At 47.9% G+C, this 21,149-nt stretch overlaps 1 protein-coding gene across 1 annotated transcript in view; it reads right to left on the bottom strand.

Annotated features, from left to right (window-relative positions):
• The window catches only part of LOC144513634 (phospholipid-transporting ATPase ABCA1-like), an 80,260-nt gene that overhangs the window by 42,545 nt on the left and 16,566 nt on the right, over positions 1-21,149 (bottom strand). The window contains 15 exon segments of the mRNA XM_078244796.1: positions 1,486-1,699; positions 2,362-2,475; positions 3,844-4,048; positions 4,135-4,356; positions 4,475-4,682; positions 5,059-5,235; positions 5,800-6,005; positions 13,753-13,947; positions 14,073-14,189; positions 17,765-17,904; positions 18,300-18,543; positions 19,692-19,781; positions 20,281-20,484; positions 21,033-21,093; positions 21,095-21,149. The exon segment at positions 21,095-21,149 is cut by the window's right edge and continues 6 nt beyond it. Of these exon segments, the coding sequence (XP_078100922.1) occupies positions 1,486-1,699; positions 2,362-2,475; positions 3,844-4,048; positions 4,135-4,356; positions 4,475-4,682; positions 5,059-5,235; positions 5,800-6,005; positions 13,753-13,947; positions 14,073-14,189; positions 17,765-17,904; positions 18,300-18,543; positions 19,692-19,781; positions 20,281-20,484; positions 21,033-21,093; positions 21,095-21,149 (2,452 nt within the window).

Raw genomic sequence — 21,149 nt, 5'->3', positions numbered from 1 at the left:
AGCATGTATCAGGGAAGAATTGAATCGGTCCAGTCTGTCCCTGTCTCAGCCCTAATGTCTGTCTCTGTCTCAGCCCTAATGTCTGTCTCTGTCTCAGTCCTAGTGTCTGTCTCTGTCCTAGTGTCTGTCTCTGTCCCAGCCCTAGTGTCTGTCTCTGTCTCAGCCCTAGTGTCTGTCTCTGTCTCAGTCCTAGTGTCTGTCTCTGTCCTAGTGTCTGTCTGTCTCAGCCCTAGTGTCTGTCTCTGTCCTAGTGTCTGTCTCTGTCCTAGTGTCTGTTTCTGTCTCAGTCTTAGTGACTGTCCCTGTCCCAACCCTAGTGTCTGTCGTCATAGAAAGCTTACGTATATTTAGGGAGTGAGGAGTTGCAGCGTTTGCCTAGACCGGCGGGGGAGGGTGTGTAGCCACAGTCACGGCGCGCTGCCTCCCTATCTCTGCTTCTCTGCAGCTCTTAGTTATGCTGTTATAGTTGTAGACTGCCGGGGGAATTCCTTTGACACACTAAGCTTCTCTCTCCTCTCTCTTTCCATCTGTGTGCCTCCATGTCCCAGAAATGCTTGTTACTAACCTAGCTCTGGGGAGCTTATTCCCCCAGAGTCCTTATGTTTTTTTTTCGTCCAGCATGTTTCCTTGGATTAAGATGGCACCTAAATCATGGTTGCAGCTGTCTCCGTGGCCCTGCTCCATGCCCTGCTGTGCCCTGTTACACCCTGCTACGCTCTGCAATGCCCTGCTACGTCCTGCAACATCCTGCCACGTCCTGCTACGCTCTGCTGTGCCCTGCTGCATCCTGTAGCGCCCTGCAGTGCCCTGCAACACCATGAACTACTACAACTATACTATTTCTAGTCACTGATCCATTATCTTTATTGTGACTATCATTGCCACTGTTCATCACATCCCCAACCGGCACTGTCAGACACCGCCTACCTGGGTGTCCCAGGTTTCTCCCTAAAAAGGAAGTTTTTCCTTGCCACTGTCGCATTTAAGCATTTATGCTTGCTCTTGGGGGAATCACTGGAATTGTTGGGTCCTTGTAAATTATAGAGTGTGGTCTAGACCTACTCTATTTGTAAAGTGTCCTGAGATAACTCCCTGTTATGATTTGAAACTATAAATAAAACTGAAATTGAATTGTCTCTGTCCCATCCCTAGTGTCTGTCTCTGTCTCAGCCCTAGTGTCTGTCTCTGTCCTTTTGTGTGTCTCTGTTCTTTTGTGTGTCTCTGTTCCTTTGTGTGTCTCTGTCCTAGTGTTTGTTTCTGTCCCAGCCCTCGTGTCTGTCTCTATCTCAGCCCTAGTGTCTGTCTCTGTCTCAGCCATAGTGTCTGTCTCTGTCTCAGCCTTACTGTCTGTCTCTGTCCTAGTGTCTGTCTCTGTCCCAGCCCTAGTGTCTGTCTTTGTCCCAGCCCTAGTGTCTGTCCCAGCCCTAGTGTCTGTCTCTGTCTCTGTACTAGTGTCTATCTCTGTCCCTGTGACTCGTTACTCACATGGTGGTGGTTTTCCCGGCTCCGTTGTGTCCCAGGAAGCATGTGATCTGTCCCTCGTAGAAGCCGAGCGTGAGTCCATTCACAGCCAGCTTCTTCCCATGGCGGTAAACCTTCACCAGGTTCTCGATGTAGACGCTGCGCTCCAGGTGAGCCGGCTCCTCCTCGATGTAGACGCCGGGCTGCAGGTGAACCAGCTCTTCCTCGATGCACACAGCTGCAAAACACACACAGGAACCCGCAGAGTTTCACAATAAAAGTCTTAAAGGTCAGTGCTCACTTTCACAATCAGAAACGTGTTTATTGAAAAAATTAATAAAAAAAAAAGCCAATGAACGTTACAAATCATACCAGAAATATTGGTGAAATTATTGACTCCTGAATTTACTAAATCTGCCTATTACCAGCTGAAAAATATGGCTCCAATAAAAGGGTTTATTGTCTCAACAAGACACAGAAAAAATTGTTCATGCATCCATTTTCAGTAACTTAGATTATAGTAATGGTGTTTTCACAGGTCTAAACAAAAAATAGTCAGTCAGGCAGCTGCAGAGTCCTTACAAACTCCAGAAAACTGGACAATATTACACCTTAAACCTCTACACTAGCTGGATTTCATCTCGGTTTTCATTTCATTTACTTTGGGCTGCATGCATGAAAACGGCTTCATAAATAAAGAGATGCTGTAATGGGTGTGTGTGTGTGTGTGTGTGTGTGTGGGTGCGTCTGCACATGTGGGTGTGTGTGTGTATGTATGTGTGTGTGCATGTGCGTGTGTGTGTGTGTGTGTGTGTGTGTGTGTGTGTGTGTGTGTGTGTGTGTGTGTGCGTGTGTGTGTGTGTGTGTGTGTGTGTGTGTGTGTGTGTGTGGGTATGTCACCTTCTGGGTTTCCTCTCCGGCTCAGAGGAAAGCTGTTGCACTTTCCATCTTTCTCTCCGAACCAGTAGGACTTACTGAGGGGGAAGTACCAGGGCCGAGGGATCCCGTACTGACCTGAGACACACAGCACACACACCTTTAGAAAACTCAGACTAATCATCACAATATCTGTGTAAACATTTAATTAGAGACGGGGCTGAAGCTGGCTGGGTTTCACATGTTACAGCTTAGTGGGTAACTTTATTTATTTCCAACCTGGACCCTATTCTTCCATGTTTCTGTGTCTGAGTGACTGACGGGAACAAAAATCTTTAAATTTGGTTCAATATTGAGTGTTCAGCATCATCCATCCATCTTCGGCCGCTTATCCAGTATTGGGTCACGGGGGGAGCAGCTCCAGCAGGGGACCCCAAACTTCCCTTTCCCGAGCCACATTAACCAGCTCCAACTGGGAGATCCCGAGGCGTTCCCAGGCCAGGTTGGAGATATAATCCCGCCACCTAGTCCTGGGTCTTCCCTGAGGCCTCCTCCCAGCTGGACGTCCCTCCACCTAGTCCTGGGTCTCCCCCGAGACCTCCTCCTAGCTGGACGTGCCTGGAACACCTCCCTAGGGAGGCGCCCAGGGGCATCCTTACCAGATGCCCGAACCACCTCAACTGGCTCCTTTCGACGTGAAAGGAGTAGCGGCTCTACTCCGAGCTCCTCACGGATGACTGAGCTTCTCACCCTATCTCTAAGGGAGACGCCAGCTACCCTCCTGAGGAAACCCATTTCGGCCGCTTGTACCCTGGATCTCGTTCTTTCGGTCATGACCCAGCCTTCGTGACCATAGGTGAGGGTAGGAACGAAAATTGACCAGTAGATTGAGAGCTTTGCCTTCTGGCTCAGCTCTCTTTTCGTGCGATAAATTGAATGTAATACTGCACCTGCTGTGCCGATTCTCCGACCAATCTCCCATCCCATTGTCCCCTCACTCGCAACAAGACCCCAAGGTACTTGAACTCCTTCACTTGGGGTAAGGACTCATTCCCTACCTGGAGCCGCTGACAGACTCAGATTATTATTCTAAGTGTCTGACAACATTATGAAAGAATCCCTACAGAGATAGACCTTTTTGGTTAAAGAGTAAGATCCTTTTAGTTTAACATGAAACATTTTGTTTCTGTCCACTTTGAATGAAGTGTGTTTTATGATGATAAAAGTCCTGATTATTTACATGGAGTCTGGTGGGTGACCCTAACTGATGGTGTGTGACGCACTTAGACACAAAAACATTGGAAAGTATGGCCCAGGTTTAAAAATCCAGAAGTTAACCTTAGTGTGTGTGTGTGTGTGTGTGTGTGTGTGTGTGTGTGTGTGTGTGTGTGTGTGTGTGTGTGTGTGTGTGTGTGTGTCTGTGTGTGTGTGTGTGTGTGTGTGTGTGTGTGTGTGTGTCTGTGTGTGTGTGTGTGTGTGTGTGTGTGTGCTGATGTCGGCTCTCACCTAAGAACACAGCCTCGATGTACCAGGTAAGGACTCCGTAGAGGAAGGAGTCGACGTACATCATGATGATGGCGGTGCTGAGGCTGAAGTCGTCCTCCTCCAGAGGACTGGACACCAGGTTCTTCCACTGGATGCCGACCCCCTGCTCCTCGAACAGGGCAAAGTACTCGCAGCCGAACCCGAATGCCACGGGGGACAGGAAGCTCTGAAGGGAGGGGGACACATGTCTCACTCTGTCCAATAACAACACAGCATCGTAACAACCAACGTGTGCGAGTGTGGCGGACTTACGGCGAAGACTTTGGCTCCAAAGCCGATGTAGTCCTGCCAGGCGACACACATCACGTAGGGCAGGTAGAGCATGAAGTAGATGACCCCTCCGCAGGCGGCCGCCAGGTTGGCGCGGTCGAACGCCGTGCTGAGGAGGAAGCACTGCATGATGGTTACCACGGCGAAGGATCCTAGGAAGAGGAAGACCACGCCAGGGTCGCTGTAGGGCAGCAGGTTCCCCACCTGGACCCAAAACACACACACACACACAACTTTATTAAAGGATATCTTTCACACTATATAGGGAACTTTTTCTGTTTCTAACACCACTACTGATTGATAATAGTGATTTGGTGGTGACCTTGAGTAGCAGCACCAGCAGACCGGCGCGGACCAGCAGAGGAATCAGGCTGCTGATGAACCAGCTCAACCACAGGACGCTGTTTTTCAATCCCAAAATCCTCAGCGCCTCCTTCTCGTACACCACGCTCTTCAGGATGATCGCCACCGAGTACATCCAGGCCAGCGTCATGAAGAGAGGCATGGAGCGGCTCATCACCCGCAGGAAGCTGGGGGGGGGGAGGCAACAGGGGGAACACAGGGGGACATGTTAGGAAAATAACCACGTTTACCTGCACATAATATTCATTTTTTTGCCCTTATTCTGAAAAAAAGCTTCTTCCTCTGAGCTGTTTTATGGCAACATGATGTTTACATGTAAACATAGTCAGTGAATCCCAACTAGGGACTAATTTGGAAAAAATATAAATTATGATTTGATTAAAAGAAAATATCAGCAATAGTACATGGTGCATGTTAGAGAAGAAGTATAAACAGGTAGTTAGCTAAAAGTAATGAATAAATGGTTGAAATAAACAGCTGAAAGTAATGAATAAATGGTAGAAATAAACAGCTAAAAGAAGTGTCTGAACAGGTGAAAGGTACATGTCGTCTATGTAGCAGGGATAGGGCATCTGCTGGATGTAGATGCCCGTCTTCTCCTTGGTGCCCGTCATGGCTCTGATGATGCCTTGCTCGATAACGTCCTGCAGGTACGAGAACCCGCCCCAGATGTACCGCATGTCCTCAAAGGGGTCGGCCCGGGGACCAGGGTCCCAGTACCTGCGGAGACAACAGAGTGGGTCACCTTCAAAACACTTAAAGGGACAGTACAACATCTTCTGATGGAGCCAGACTCCATGTAAATAAACAGGACTTTTATCACTGTAAAACACACTTCATTCAAAGTGGACAGAAACTAAATAAAACTCATCAAATAAATAAAACTATCAAAGTCCTTCTTGGTTCATCTGTCCACTGTTCCAACAATCACCACTCTGGTTTGGTTGAAATAAACCCTTAATTTACCCATTTACCTGTGGAAATATGCTGGCTCTATACACGCTAAAAGTACTGATTATTTACATGGAGTCTGGTGGAAATATGCTGGCTCTATACACGCTAAAAGTACTGATTATTTACATGGAGTCTGGTGGAGATATGCTGGCTCTATACACGCTAAAAGTACTGATTATTTACATGGAGTCTGGTGGGTGTGGTGATGATGAGGGAAATTACCCTTAACACAGCTCTCAGGAACACTTTAATCTGTATGTGTGTGTGTGTGTGTGTGTGTGTGTGTGTGTGTGTGTGTGTGTGTGTGTGTGTGTGTGTGTGTGTGCTTACGCGTCTTTGATCTTATTGGTCCTCTCCACGTTGTCGATGTCCATGCGGATCTTGTAGTTGAGTTTGGCCGGCAGCTCGGTGGCGTTGGGCTCAACGTCCAGGAACACGATCCCCGCCCAGAACTTCCTGTCCTCCAGCAGCTCCATGGACCGCTTCACCAGCTGCTCCTCGCTGGAGACAGGCTCCAGTTTGTCCAGGTTTACACACTGAGACACACACACATACACACACACACACACACACACACACACACACACACACACACACACACACACATAAACACACACACACACACACACAAACAGATAAATGATCATGTGATCTGGTAACTTTAAAGGGATACTTCACCGATTTAGCATTAAGCTTTGTATCAGTAGAAACACGGTAGTATTTTTTAATGACCGTGCTTCTCTCCCTCATGTCCCCCTGAGACCAGAGATCTCTGTATTGTGGGTCTGGATAAAAGCCTCCGATGAAGCAAAAATCGTCATTTTGCGTCATCGGAGGCATTTTTGCCCAGAGGCTATGGACTACAGCCAGTAGTAGAAGCTACTTCTGCATTTTTTCAAACGGCCCATAGGGGGTTTGACTGTCGTTTTTACCCGAAGCAGGCCGAAGCAAGCCAAGTGTCAGCCATCTTGGAGCTAAGCTACAGCTCTCGCTTTTCAGCAGCAAACTTTTACAACAATTATGTGCATTCAAACTACCGCACATGTGTACCACCGGGATACATTGGTACAGATCGAAGAATATGCAGGAAACTTTATTACAGACGGAATGCTCGACTCACTACGCAAGCTTCGCAAAAGACGGAGACCAGCACCTCAGCCTGCTACGGAGACCAGCACCTCAGCCTGCTACGGAGACCAGCACCTCAGCCTGCTACGGAGACCAGCACCTCAGCCTGCTACGGAGACCAGCACCTCAGCCTGCTACGGAGACCAGCACCTCAGCCTGCTACGGAGACCAGCACCTCAGCCTGCTACGGAGACCAGCACCTCAGCCTGCTACGGAGACCAGCACCTCAGCCTGCGGTGTCGCTCGATGCCACTAGCTGGTAAGGGGACATCTGTTTTTATATATTTTAAATGTGTAACACCACTTGAGCCACGGTGAAACGTTTCGTGTATGTGGTTGAAATGACAATAAAACACACTTGAGTTGAGTTGACTGTCTCACTGTCTGTCTGTCTGTAAGCGGTAGGCGTGGCTTGGGAGTGGACTTTGAAGCAGCGAAGCAAGTGCATTCTGGGATTTGGTGTCTTTCATCCACATGAATTCATCATTGTGCGAAAGCTGCATGCTGCCTGTTACGTGCTCCAGCTTTTGTGTTCGCTTTTTCAACTTTCTTAACTTTTTTTTGTTCTCTTTTTGTTCGTTCTTGTTTCATCACTCAAACTCTGTGAAGTCCTGCCCTCTCTAACGAGGTTGCTTTGGAGAGCTTTGGTGCTTTTTTCGTGTTGTTTTTATCAATGCCGCTTCCACCGGGACATGCTGCCTTTGTTTACTCAGAAGTACAGCTGATCGCGCTAATGCTGGCCGGCATTGTGGCCAGACCAGCTAATATACCACCCGAACTCTTGAGAAAAACTAATGGGGGATGCAGAGGAGGGAAGCAACGTCGGGGGAATAGAGGAGGGTTGAGACATGACGGGCGTATGGACAGGAGGAGATTTAAGCCCTGTCTCCCCTCTGTTGTTATGCGAAATGTACGGTCCCTTAGCAACAAAATGGACGAGCTAACAGCACTAACACGGAGCCACCCGGAGTACCGTGAGTGCACTCTGATGTGTTTCACGGAGACATGGCTGCACAGGGACATTACGGACCAGAACGCCTCCGTGGATGTTGAACTGCTGGCCGTTGGACTCCATCCATACCATCTGCCTAGAGAGATCCCACATGTCATCATTGTTGTCGTGTACATCCCTCCCTCTACAAACCCAACATCTGCCTGCAGCATCATTCACACCACCATCTCCAAACTACAGACTCAACACCCCAGTGCCCTCATCATCATGTCGGGAGACTTTAACCACGTCACCAAGGATAGAGTTCTGCCGACGTTCAAACAATATGTGAGCTGTCCTACCAGAGAAGAGAGGACCCTGGACCTGATGTATGCTAACATTAAGGATGCATACATCTCCTCTTCTCTCCCCCCTCTTGGCAGGTCAGATCACAACCTGGTTCACCTCAAACCCTGCTATGTGCCTGTGGTGAAGAGGAAGCCTACAACCACAAGAACAGTGAGGAGGTGGTCGGAGGAGGCTTATGAGGCACTGCAGGGCTGCTTTGAAGTGACGGACTGGCCTGCACTCTGTGAGCCCCACGGGGAGGACATTGATGGGCTCACTGACTACATTAATTTCTGTGTGAACTGCAATGTCCCTGCTCGGACTGTAACCTGCTACGCCAATAATAAACCCTGGATCACCAAGGACATTAAGGCCATCCTGAATGAAAAGAAGAGGGCGTTCAGAGATGGCAACAGTGATGAGGTCAATAGGTTTGATACTGCGGCCCATCCCCCACAAGACTCTGCTGCTGGCTGCCCAACAAGAACTGCAGCTTCACCTCCTCCTACTCCTCCTCCTACTTACAGACCCTTTGTCTGCCCCTCACCACCTCAATTCACACCCTCCTACTCCAACCCTCCCCCCTGCTCTACACCATGTCCTCTACAACCTGAGGACCTCACCCCTCCCCCCACGGTCACCTCTACAATGTCCTCCACTCCTGACCTGGTGAGAAGACAGCTGATAAGACTCCACTCTGGCAAAGCTCCTGGCCCAGACGGTGTATTTCCCAGGGTGCTTAAAGCCTGTGCTCCCCAGCTGTGTGGAGTACTAAGTCAAGTCTTCAGCCTGAGCCTGCACCTGCAGAGGGTCCCCATGCTGTGGAAGACGTCCTGCCTCATTCCTGTGCCAAAGACGCCTCGTCCCAGCGGCCCTCAGGACTACAGACCGGTGGCTCTGACGTCCCACATCATGAAGACCTTCGAGAGGCTCGTCCTGGAGCAGCTAAGGCCTATGGTCAGGCCCTTCACTGATCCACTACAGTTCGCCTACCAGCCCAGCCTGGGAGTTGAGGACAGCATCATCTATCTGCTGAACAGAGTCTACACTCATCTGGACAAGCCTGCGAGCACTGTGAGAGTCATGTTCTTTGACTTCTCCAGTGCTTTCAACACCATCTGTCCGGCTCTACTGGGTGAGAAGATGACTGCGATGCAGGTGGAGGCTCCCATCGTGTTCTGGTTCGTTGATTACCTGACGGGCAGACCACAGTACGTATGCCTACAGAACTGTGTGTCTGACAGGGTGGTCAGCTCTCTCCCTTCCTCTTCACCCTCTTCATCTCAGACTTCAACTATTGCACTGAGTCCTGCCACCTTCCAAAGTTTTCTGATGACTCAGCAATAGTTGGCTGCATTGAAAAGGGTGATGAGAATGAATACAGGACTGTTGTTGGCAACTTTGACACTTGGAGTGAGCTGAACCATCTGCAGCTCAACGTGCCAAATAGAAGGAGCTCATAATGGATCTGAGGAGGGCGAAATCACCTGTGACCCCTGTTTCCATCCAGGGGGTCCCTGTGGACACTGTTGAGGAGTATAAGTACCTGGGGGTGTACTTAAATAATAAGCTGGACTGGACTAGAAACGCAGAGGCTGTCTACAAAAAGGGCCTACAAAACTGTTTTTTCCTCAGGAGGCTGAGGTCCTTTAACATCTGCCAGATGATGCTGAGGATGTTCTATCAGTCTGTTGTGGCCAGTGCTATCTTCTTCGCTGTCACATGCTGGGGCAGTGGGATGAAGGTCGCTGACACCAACAGACTAAACAAACCAGGAGGGCGGGTGATGTCGTGGGGGAGGAGCTGGACACACTGATGACCGTGGCTGAGAGGAGGATGCTGTCCAGGCTTCAGTCCATCTTGGATAATGTCTCACACCCTCTCTACGACACACTGGCCCAGCAGAGGAGCACCTTCAGCAGAAGACTCCTCTCACCCAGATGCACCACAGAGCGCCACAGGAAATTGTTCCTGCCTGTGGTCATTAAACTTTACAACACCTCCCTCGGAGAGTCACACACCCCCTCTCAGTAATCATCTCAAACATAGACAATCACTTTTTTTTGCACTCTTTGCACATTAATACTGTACATTTGATCTTTTATATATTACAACTGTAAATTTGTTTCAAATTTGTAAATTTGTTTGTTGTACATTTGTTCTATATATATATATATATATATAGTTATATATATTTATGTATATGTTGTCTGTATAATATATGTTGTTTGTATATCTGGAGTTTGTAACAATAATAATTTCCCCCTGGGATTATTAAAGTATTTCTGATTCTGATTATCTTTCTGATGAGCCAAAAACACATTTTATGGCTTTTCTCGGCCTAGAAGGCACCAATTTCTAAAAATAATTTACATTTCTACTACATAAGTGACCCAATTTAAAGATATATTCATCTTTCCAACGGTGAAATATCCCTTTAATACATTCATCCAGACAGTAATGGATGGATTCATATCCATCCATCCATCCATCCATCCATCCATCCATCTTCATCCGCTTATCCGGGTCGGGTCGCGGGGGTAGCAGCTCCAGCAGGGGACCCCAAACTTCCCTTTCCCGGGCCACATTAACCAGCTCCGACTGGGGGATCCCTGAGGCGTTCCCAGGCCAGGTTAGAGATATAATCCCTCCACCTAGTCCTGGGTCTCCCCGAGGCCTCCTCCCAGCTGGACGTGCCTGGAACACCTCCCTAGGGAGGCGCCCTCAGGGGGCATCCTTACCAGATGCCCGAACCACCTCAACTGGCTCCTTTCGACGCAAAGGAGCAGCGGCTCTACTCCGAGCTCCTCACGGATAACTGAGCTTCTCACCCTATCTCTAAGGGAGACGCCAGCTACCCTCCTGAGGAAACCCATTTCGGCCGCTTGTACCCTGGATCTTGTTCTTCGGTCATGACCCAGCCTTCATGACCATAGGTGAGGGTAGGAACAAAAACTGACCGGTAGATTGAGAGCTTTGCCTTCTGGCTCAGCTCTCTTTTCGCCACAACGGTGCGATAAATTGAATGTAATACCGCACCTGCTGTGCCGATTCTCCGACCAATCTCCCGCTCCATTGTCCCCTCACTCGCGAACAAGACCCCAAGGTACTTGAACTCCTTCACTTGGGGGTAAGGACTCATTCCCTACCTGGAGAAGGCACTCCATCGGTTTCCTGCTGAGAACCATGGCCTCCGATTTAGAGGTGCTGATCCTCATCCCAGCCGCTTCACACTCGGCTGCGAACCGATCCAGTGAGTGCTGAAGGTCACAGGCCGATGATGCCATCAGGACCACATCATCTGCAAAAAGCAGCGATGAGATCCCCAGCCCACCGAACTGCAACCCCTCTCCACCCCGACTACGCTCGATATCCTGTCCATAAATACTACAAACAGGATTGGTGACAAAGCGCAGCCCTGGCGGAGGCCAACTCTCACCTGAAACGAGTCCGACTTACTGCCGAGAACCCGGACACAGCTCTCGCTTTGGTCGTACAGAGATTGATGGCCCTGAGAAGGGACCCTCACCCCTGTACTCCCGCAGCACCTCCCACAGTATCTCCCGGGGCACCCGGTCATACGCCTTCTCCAGATCCACAAAACACATGTAGACTGGTTGGGCATACTCCCAGGCTCCCTCCAGGATCCTTGCGAGAGTAAAGATCTGGTCCGTTGTTCCACGACCAGGACGGAATCCGCATTGTTCCTCTTCAACCTGAGATTCGACTCATCGACCGAACCCTCCTTTCCAGCACCTTGGAGTAGACTTTACCGGGAGGCTGAGAAGTGTGATACCCCTGTAATTGGCACACACCCTCTGGTCCCCCTTTTAAAAAAGGGGAACCACCACCCCGGTCTGCCACTCCTTAGGCACCGTCCCCAGACTTCCACGCAATGTTGAAGAGGCGTGTCAACCAAGACAACCCCTCCACACCCAGAGCTTTAAGCATTTCTGGACGGATCTCATCAATTCCTGGGGCTTTGCCACTGTGGAGTTGTTTAACTACCTCAGCAACCTCCACCAGGGAAATTGATGCCAATCCCCCTCATCCTCCAGCTCTGCCTCTACCATAGAGGGCGATTAGTCGGATTTAGGAGTTCCTCAAAGTGCTCCTTCCACCGCCCCTATTACCTCCTCAGTTGAGGTCAACAGCGTCCCCATCCTTACTGTACACAGCTTGGATGGTTCCCCGCTCCCCTCCTGAGGTGGCGAACGGTTTTCCAGAAGTACCTTGGTGCCGACCGAAAGTCCTTCTCCATGTCTTCTCCGAACTTCTCCCACACACGCTGCTTTGCCTCTTTCACGGCAGAGGCTGCAGCCCTTCGGGCCCCTTCGGTACCTTGCAACTGCCTCCGGAGTCGCCTGGGATAACATATCCCGGAAAGACTCTTCTTCAGTCGGACGGCTTCCCTGACCACCGGTGTCCACCACGGTGTTCGTGGGTTACCGCCCCTTGAGGCACCTAAGACCCTAAGACCACAGCTCCTCACCGCAGCTTCAGCAATGGAAACTTTGAACATTGTCCACTCGGGTTCAATGCCCCCAGCCTCCACAGGGATGCACGAAAAGCTCCGCCGGAGGTGTGAGTTGAAAGTCTGTCGGACAGGGGCCTCCTCCAGACGTTCCCAATTTACCCGCACTACCCGCTTGGGCTTACCAGGTCTGTCCAGAGTCTTCCCCACCCCCTGACCCAACTCACCACCAGATGGTGATCGGTTGACAGCTCCGCCCTCTCTTCACCCGAGTGTCCAAAACATATGGCCTCAGATCAGATGAAACGATTATAAAATCGATCATTGACCTTTGGCCTAGGGTGCTCTGGGTACCAAGTACACTTATGAGCATCCCTATGTTCGAACATGGTGTTCAAGTATAGACAATCCATGACTAGCACAGAAGTCCAACAACAAACAACCACTCTGGTTTAGATCAGGAGGCCGTTCCTCCCAATCACGCCTCTCCATGTGTCTCCATCATTACCCACGTGCGCGTTGAAGTCCCCCCAGCAGAACTATGGAGTCCCCGACTGGAGCCCCATGCAGGACTCCACTCAAGGTCTCCAAGAAGGCCGAATACTCTGAACTCTTGTTTGGTGCATATGCACAAACAACAGTCAGAGTTTTCCCCACAACCCGCAGGCGTAGGGAGGCGACCCTCTCGCCCACCGGGTTAAACTCCAACGTAGCGGCGCCAGCCGGGGGCTTGTGAGTATCCCCACACCCGCCCGGCGCCTCACACCCTGGGCAACTCCGGAGAAGAAAAGAGTCCAACCCCTATCCAGGAGTATGGTTCCAGAACCAAGACTGTGCGTAGAGGTAAGCCCCCACCAGATCTAACCGGTAGCGCTCCACCTCCCGCACAAGTTCCGGCTCCTTCCCCCACAGAGAGGTGACATTCCACGTCCCCCAGAGCCAGCCTCTGCTGCCCGGGTCTGGTCCGTCGAGGCCCCTGACCTTCACTGCCACCCATGTGGCAGCGCACCCGACCCCAGCGGTTCCTCCCACAGGTGGTGGGCCCATGGGATGGAGGGATGTCCGCCACGTAGCTTTTTTCGGGCTGTGCCCGACCGGGCTCCGTGGCAAACCCGGCCACCAGACGCCGCTGACGAGCCCTCCATCTGGGCCTGGCTCCAGACGGGGGCCCCGGGCTTCCTCCGGGCAGGGTCACTTCATCCCTTCCTCGATTTTTCATAGGATTTTTGAACCATTCTTTGTCTGGCCCCTCACCTGAGACCACTTTGCCTTGGGAGACCCTACCAGGAGCACAAAGCTCCAGACAACACAGCCCTCAGGTTCATAGGGACACACAAACCTCTCCACCACGATAAGGTGATGGTTCCCGGATTCATATCTGCAGCATTAAAGAACGTGTTACCTCCATGAAGCGGGAGATGCTCATGATGGCCTGGTCCGTCTCGTTGAACACCTCCTTCCAGGTGACGGCGCCGTCCGGCCTGCGGGGGTCCGGCGCCTGCTTGGACAGGAAGTAGGAGACGTCGGCAATGGTCCAGTCGGTGCCGCTCAGCTGATCTCTGAAGAAGCTGGCGGTGACGTTGTTCCTCAGTAGAGTCTGAACCAAACATTATTATTATCTGATCAGACATCAGTCAACAGAACTAAAAGAGGGGGAACATCCCTGGTAAAGGTATATCATTATATAATATAATATAATATAATAAAGAGAAGAGTGTTTACCCGGAGCAGGTCCATCTGCTCGCTGTTCTCCATGAACTTCCAGACTTTGGGTCTCAGCTCCTCCCACATCTTGCCCAGGTCCCTGAACACACCGAGCTCCTTGAAGGTCTGGTTCACCTGAACGCACCACAGACACAGTTACGTTAACATCAACACGAGCATACTGCTCAGGTGTCCTGTCTGTCATTGCAGCCGAAGACTGACTGTAACGGAGTATAGAATTAATCAATACAGAAAAATACTTTTCACATCTATAACATGAGACAGGTGCAGCAGAGAGGGACGAGTCTGTAACATGAGACAGGTGAAGCGGAGAGGGACCAGTCTATAAAATGAGACAGGTGCAGCGGAGAGGGACGAGTCTATAACATGAGACAGGTGCAGCGGAGAGGGACGAGTCTATAACATGAGACAGGTGCAGCGGAGAGGGACGAGTCTATAACATGAGACAGAAGCTGAATGTAACACACAGGTTCTCCTGACTTGTAGCTTTATTGTTATATTGAGGTTAGCATGTAGCTTTATTGTTGTATTGACATTAGCATGTAGCTTTATTGTTTTATTATTGCGTTATTGACGTCAGCATGTAGCTTTACTCCAGTCCTGGCACTGGTCCAATCAGACAGATTAAATGAAAACACATTTTATGAACCTTTATTTTACCAAGAAATACTCCCATTGAGATTCAGAATCTCTTTTTCAAGGGAGTCCTGACCAAGACAGCAGTATAATAGACCATATTAAAATATATACAGTAAAACAAACAACATAAAACAGAAAAAGACAGTTAACATAATCCCCAGCAGCGCTCAGTAACAGCACATGTGTATTTAGTACTTAATAGTCCTTTATCCTAATTTTAAAGTGTGTCATTGTTGGTAGGTAGTCTAATTTAGGATGATTCAGCAGTTTATACCAGGATGAGGGTGCAACAATGTTAACGTCTTAACGTAATGTCTTCCCGTCGACCTGCAACTTTGTGTTTTTCTGTTGAAATTTCATTTTGTTCAAATTCTTTGTCAGTTTTTGTCACCTTTGGAGATATTTTTGATGGTTCACTTTTTTCTGCATTTAAAATAAATGTTTTTGTCAGTTTCTTTCCTGCGTTTTTGTAGCATTTTCCAACTTTTGTCACTTTTTTCAACGTTCTTTTGTTATAGTTGATACAGAAATTTAAACATTTTGTTGTTCTTTTTCTACACTGAAAAAAAGTCTAACATTGCTGTTGTTAGTTTAATGTGTATTTTCTCGTTGAAATAGCTGAAAATTATTAGTTTTTTCATTTAAAGTAAACGTTCTAGTTTATGTTTATGGTTGAATCCATTTTTTTATATGGGTACAATATAAATTGGCAGCGGGACATTAAACTGAATTTATTCATTTGATCAGAGCATTTTTATTAGATTAAGCATGATTTGCACATGCGCATTGTTGAGTTTGAGATCCCGCTCTCTGACCTGTTTACATCTAAATAAAGCATTTAAAAAAAAACGTCCGTCACACAGAATAATCTGTTGGGCCGCGGCCGTCACCGTGACGGTACACTCCAACAGACCCCTCCAGCCAGGCTGCGACACAGAACAACAACGAGCAACATTGATACTGGTAAGGTAAAAACAATAAACTTTGTCTACCGTTAACGTTTTTTTCCAAGTATACCTGACTGGCTTTGACTCTGATAGCATGTAAATTATAAGATAGCACTAACGTTAGCATTCTTCATTCAACCTATAACGTTAACGTTAAGTTACGTTAGCCGCCCTCTGGTCGTGGGTGAGTAATGTTATCACAGTTCGCTAGCTAGCTAGCTAGCTAACTAATAAATGCAAACTAACATTTCTAAATGCATTTTGTGGGGGCATTGACGTTAGCTAAAGTTACCATGTGTAAGTTAGTTAACCTTAACGTTACAGCTAGCTAATGTTATGTTCGTGAATTAAAATGCATTTGTTCTGCTGAGTGTTTTTGATAGTTAGCTAACAGTGGCGGGAAGAGCCTAGAAAACGTTTATTTGCCAACATTACTGTAAAAATTCAAGTGCCTATTCAAGTTTTGAAAGTTTGGAGTGTATGAGAGCTTGGCACATTATGATCTAACATGAAATCTGGAGATTTCTGAAACTATAACGCATTTCTTTTCTTTTTCTTTTTTATGCAGGAAAATGAGGCTGAAGCACTGGAGCAGACAACCATGGCGATCTTTATCACTGGGAAAGAGGATCCTCTCCGTCCACCCAAAGACATTTTGGGTGTCTTTGATTTGTGCAAAAGGTCCTGATGGAGCTTGATGGAAAAAAGATGACCCACAAGTCAATAGACTGAGCACATGGTCCAAATGCTGCACTAGTGGTTGATATTTTCACCCTGTAGCACACACTGCCCCACCACAATCTTTGATGTCAGAGTACCTTTTTAGCCATAGACAGATGTTGTTAGTACCTCCAAAGACCACACAGATTAGGGTGGGGCAGTGTGTGCAGCAGGGTGAAAATATCAACCACTAGTGCAGCATTTGGACCATGTGTTTAGTAAGGCTCACAGCTGAAATATAAAATGTATGTCCCGGTAAATTCACCATGGGTACTGCATGATGTCTTAGGAGTTGTGCTACTATTCACAGCTCCATGATTTGTCTTCTGATGACATCATTGATCAAAATGTATTAAAATCAGTTTTTTTCAAATTTGATTTACTATACATTTGAAATAATGACAACTGTTTTTTATTTGAGACAACCTAAAATAATTAATTTACTGGGATGTATAAATAATTAGTTTGAGCCAACCTTTAAAAAGCTTGGAGTTAAACTTTTCAGGTTAAACTAAACTAAATGATTTACTTTGAGTCAATGTCAAATATTTCGTGTGATTGATTACTTCAATTTTTAAGTTGATCCAAGGTTGTTGTTTTTTCAGTGTACACTTTTCAACGTTTTTTGTCGATTTTATCCCTTCTTTTTTTTTTACTTTTTTGGTGTTTTTTGAAATTATGTTTTTATTCTTAAATTGTATTTATAAATATTGTTTTTTTCACTTTTTTCTGCGTTTAAAAAAATTAATGTTTTAGTAGCTTTTTCCAACATTTGTCACTATTTTCAGCGTTCTTTGTCATAGTTCTGTATAGTTCTACGTTTTTGTGAACGGGTCAGATTTGACCTGAGGATAACAGGAGGGTTAAAGGCACTTTCACCAAAAACAGTTGGCGTTTGGGGAATGTCATACATGATTTGCCCATATGATCTAACATTTCCCAGTGGTGACTTTAGGAGTCAGGAGAGAACATAAGTAAGGAGGTAGTTTACACAGTATGGCCTTACAGAGAAAAATATACCAATGCTCCCACCTGCGATTGTGCAAAGAAGGCCACATGTGTGGCTGTTCGCAGCCTTTAACTTTAACAACATCAGCAAACAAGACTTTATGTGTGTAACATGAACACGTACAGCGGGTCTTATCTAGCATCTACCCTGCTCCGGTTGAGACTAGATGGGATACAGCTACAGCGACGACAGTTACGTTTAGGCACCAAAACCACTAGATAGTTTATGAAAAAGATTGTGAGGAACGGACACGTGAAAGTATTACAAATATTTTATTATTTTAGCCAGATTTTGCATTATTTTGCGTAACTTCCGGCTGTAGCTCTATCCCTTCTAGCCACAACCCCCTGAGGAGACAGGAAGTGATGTCATACCTCGTGGATGACCCTCTGCGTGGCAGGGGTGTGGGGCGTGTACAGGATCTTCCCCAGCAGCAGAGGCTTCAGAGCCTGCCAGATCATCCTGGACATCGGGTTAGAGTCCATGCTCTGGACCAGACTGTTACAGTAGGGAGCTGAGACACACACACACACACACACACACACACACACACACACACACACACAGACAGACAGAGACACACACACACACACACACATACATATATACACACACACACACACACACACACACACACACACACACACACACAGAGATACATATATACACACACACACACACACACACACAGATACACACAAATAGTATAAACAGGTCAAAACCTCTCTAGTATAAACAGGGTCTGGACCAGAACCTCTCTAGTATAAACAGGTCTGGACAAGAACCTCTCAAGTATAAATGGGTCTGGACCAGAACCTCTCTATTATAAACGGGTCTGGACTCAGAACCTCTCTAGTATAAACAGGTCTGGACTCAGAACCTCTCTAGTATAAACAGGTCTGGACTCACTGGAGGAGTTGTCGTAGAGCGTCGCCGGCTCGTCCTCACTGCTGTTTCCGTGGTTACCGAACAGCGCCTTGTAGTTGCTGTCCTCGTACCAGTTGAGGGATTTGATCTGCAGGCCCCCCCCCTCCGGGTGGCCGCACACGATCCTGGAGACCGCCTGGTACATGGTGCTGGGGGAGGAGGTGGCGTTCTGGGTCAGGAAGATGATCTCGTTCCTCAGATCCACCCAGCTGTTCATACCGGCCAGCTGTACACACAGTACACACAGTACTTTAGATACTAGTACTACTGTTACTACTGTTCATACCGGCCAGCTGTACACACAGTACACACAGTATTTTAGATACTAGTACTACTACTGTACATACCAGCCAGCTATAAACACAGTACACACAGTACTTTATATACTAGTACTACTGCTGTTCATACCGGCTAGCTGCACGCACAACACACGTAGTACATTTAGATACTAGTACTACTGTTCATACACAACACACTCAGTACTGTTAGATATTAGTACTACTGTTTAGTTCAGTTCGGTTTATTCTTTGTCCCCAGTTTATCCTCAGTGTGAGCGGGACACTGAGTGTTTGTTGTTTGGCGGACTGTGAAGTGAAACCCTGCGGAGCGTCTTTGTTCAGCTGCAGCTCATCACTTTCATCTGGACACAAAGACTCTGAGACTCTGAGAGACTCTGAGAGACGCTGAGAGACGCTTAGAGACTCTGAGAGACTCTGAGAGACGCTGAGAGACGCTGAGAGACTCTGAGACTCTGAGAGACGCTGAGAGACTCTGAAAGAGTCTGAGAGACTCTGAGAGACTCTGAAAGACGCTGAGAGACTCTGAAAGACTCTGAGAGACTCTGAGAGACTCTGAGAGACTCTGAAAGACTCTGAGAGACTCTGAGAGACTCTGAGAGACTCTGAGAGACTCTGAGAGACTCTGAGAGACTCTGAGAGACTCTGAGAGACGCTGAGAGACTCTGAGAGACTCTGAAAGACTCTGAGAGACGCTGAGAGACTCTACCGTCCTGGTGAAGCCAGTCTATCCTGAGAGGAGAGTTTAAACTGTAGAAGTGAAGCTCTAACATCTGGACCTTCTTTTTAAAGTTCTGATCACGCTGAGGTTTGTTCACGTGTTCATTCTTCTGATCAGTTTGGTTTTTATTAGTTATTTGATGCAAAACAGGCTGAAACATTATGATTGACTAGAGATTGGCAACATTTAAAAATATTTAATACTTTATTCTTAAAATATTCCTAAATCTTTTTCTTTTAAATCCGACTTTCATAATATTCAAAGTTTTTTTAAACTCAAAATATGTTTATTTATTCATTGAAAAGTCATGAAATTAGTCAAATCCTTCAAAGTTTTGGAAACATCATGGTTTCTTACCTCGACCGCCAGCGAACCCAGACTGTCCAGGAGGTTGTTGGTCGCCCTGGCAACCAGCTTGACGGCCTCGGGGGCGGACGTCACGTCCCTCTGAGAGACACGGAGACACATTTCAGACTCCAGCTTCAGTTCAAAGGATTTAGTACAACAGGAAGAATATGAAGGGATAAACAATGTGAGATGTTGTGGGTTTCTTAAATACTCTGAAATGTGCACAGAGTTTGGTTGGTGACTGTCAGATAAACAGAAGTGGATCCTCCTTCTTTAATTTTGCTGAAACTATAAACTTTAGGATTGTAAGGATTTCTCTCTGTTGCCGTAGAAATGACACAGAGGACAGTTTCAGTTTCACACCGTCAGTCAGCGGTTCGTAGATTTCTGCAGAGAAACGCTGCTCTCTGGAGACACACACACACACACACACACACACACACACACACACACACAGACACACACACACACACACACACAGAGACACACACACACACACACACACACACACACACACACACACAGACACACACACACACACACACACACACACACACACACACACACACACAGAGACAGACACACACACACTTGGTACCTTGATGGGTTTCAGGAAGTCCAGGTTGTTGAGGAAGATCTCCTCAGCGTGGTCCAGCCAGATGGCCGGCTGGTCACAGATCACTTTCTCTACCTGCCAGGACGCCCAAGGGTCCAAGATCTTCACAAAGTCCTTCACGGCGTGCGCGCCACCCTTCCAGGGACACATGTCCCTCAGGTGGACGTCAAAACCCTTCAGGAGCACCTGGGACGGACGGAGAGAGACCAGGGTCGAAGGTTACATTCAGTATCATCCATCTGCTGTTAACTCTTGTTCTTCATCCTGTCTTCCAGTTTCTCTTCTCTTCTCTCATGTCTCAGTCAGCGTTTACAGGTTATTATATTTGGGTTCAGGCATTTCTCCGGTTTCTCAAATGCCACGAAAGGCAATGATTCTGTGTTACCTTATAGGACAGAAATCTATACATCTGCCTGTTATTTCTGACAATTTGATAAACACAAATGTATAATATGCTTTAAACCCAATTAACCAGACTGATCGTGTTCAGACGGAGCGTGGTCAGACGGAGCGTGGTCAGACGGAGCGTGGTCAGACGGAGCGTGGTCAGACGGAGCGTGCTCAGACGGAGCGTGCTCAGACGGAGCGTGCTCAGACGGAGCGTGCTCAGACGGAGCGTGGTCAGACGGAGCGTGCTCAGACGGAGCGTGCTCAGACGGAGCGTGCTCAGACGGAGCGTGCTCAGACGGAGCGTGCTCAGACGGAGCGTGCTCAGACAGACAGACGGTGCTCACCTTCTCCAGGTCGACGTCGGCGTCTTTGATCAGTGGGACGTCGTTTTTCAAAGAGTAGTTCAGTGTTTCTCAGGAACGTCGACATAGTCTCGCCATCCCGCAGGAAGTGCTTCAACT

Source organism: Sander vitreus, unplaced genomic scaffold (genome assembly GCF_031162955.1).
Source record: "Sander vitreus isolate 19-12246 unplaced genomic scaffold, sanVit1 ctg304_0, whole genome shotgun sequence".
NCBI classification, from domain to species: Eukaryota; Metazoa; Chordata; class Actinopteri; order Perciformes; family Percidae; genus Sander; species Sander vitreus.
This window is presented reverse-complemented; position numbering and strand designations above follow the sequence as displayed.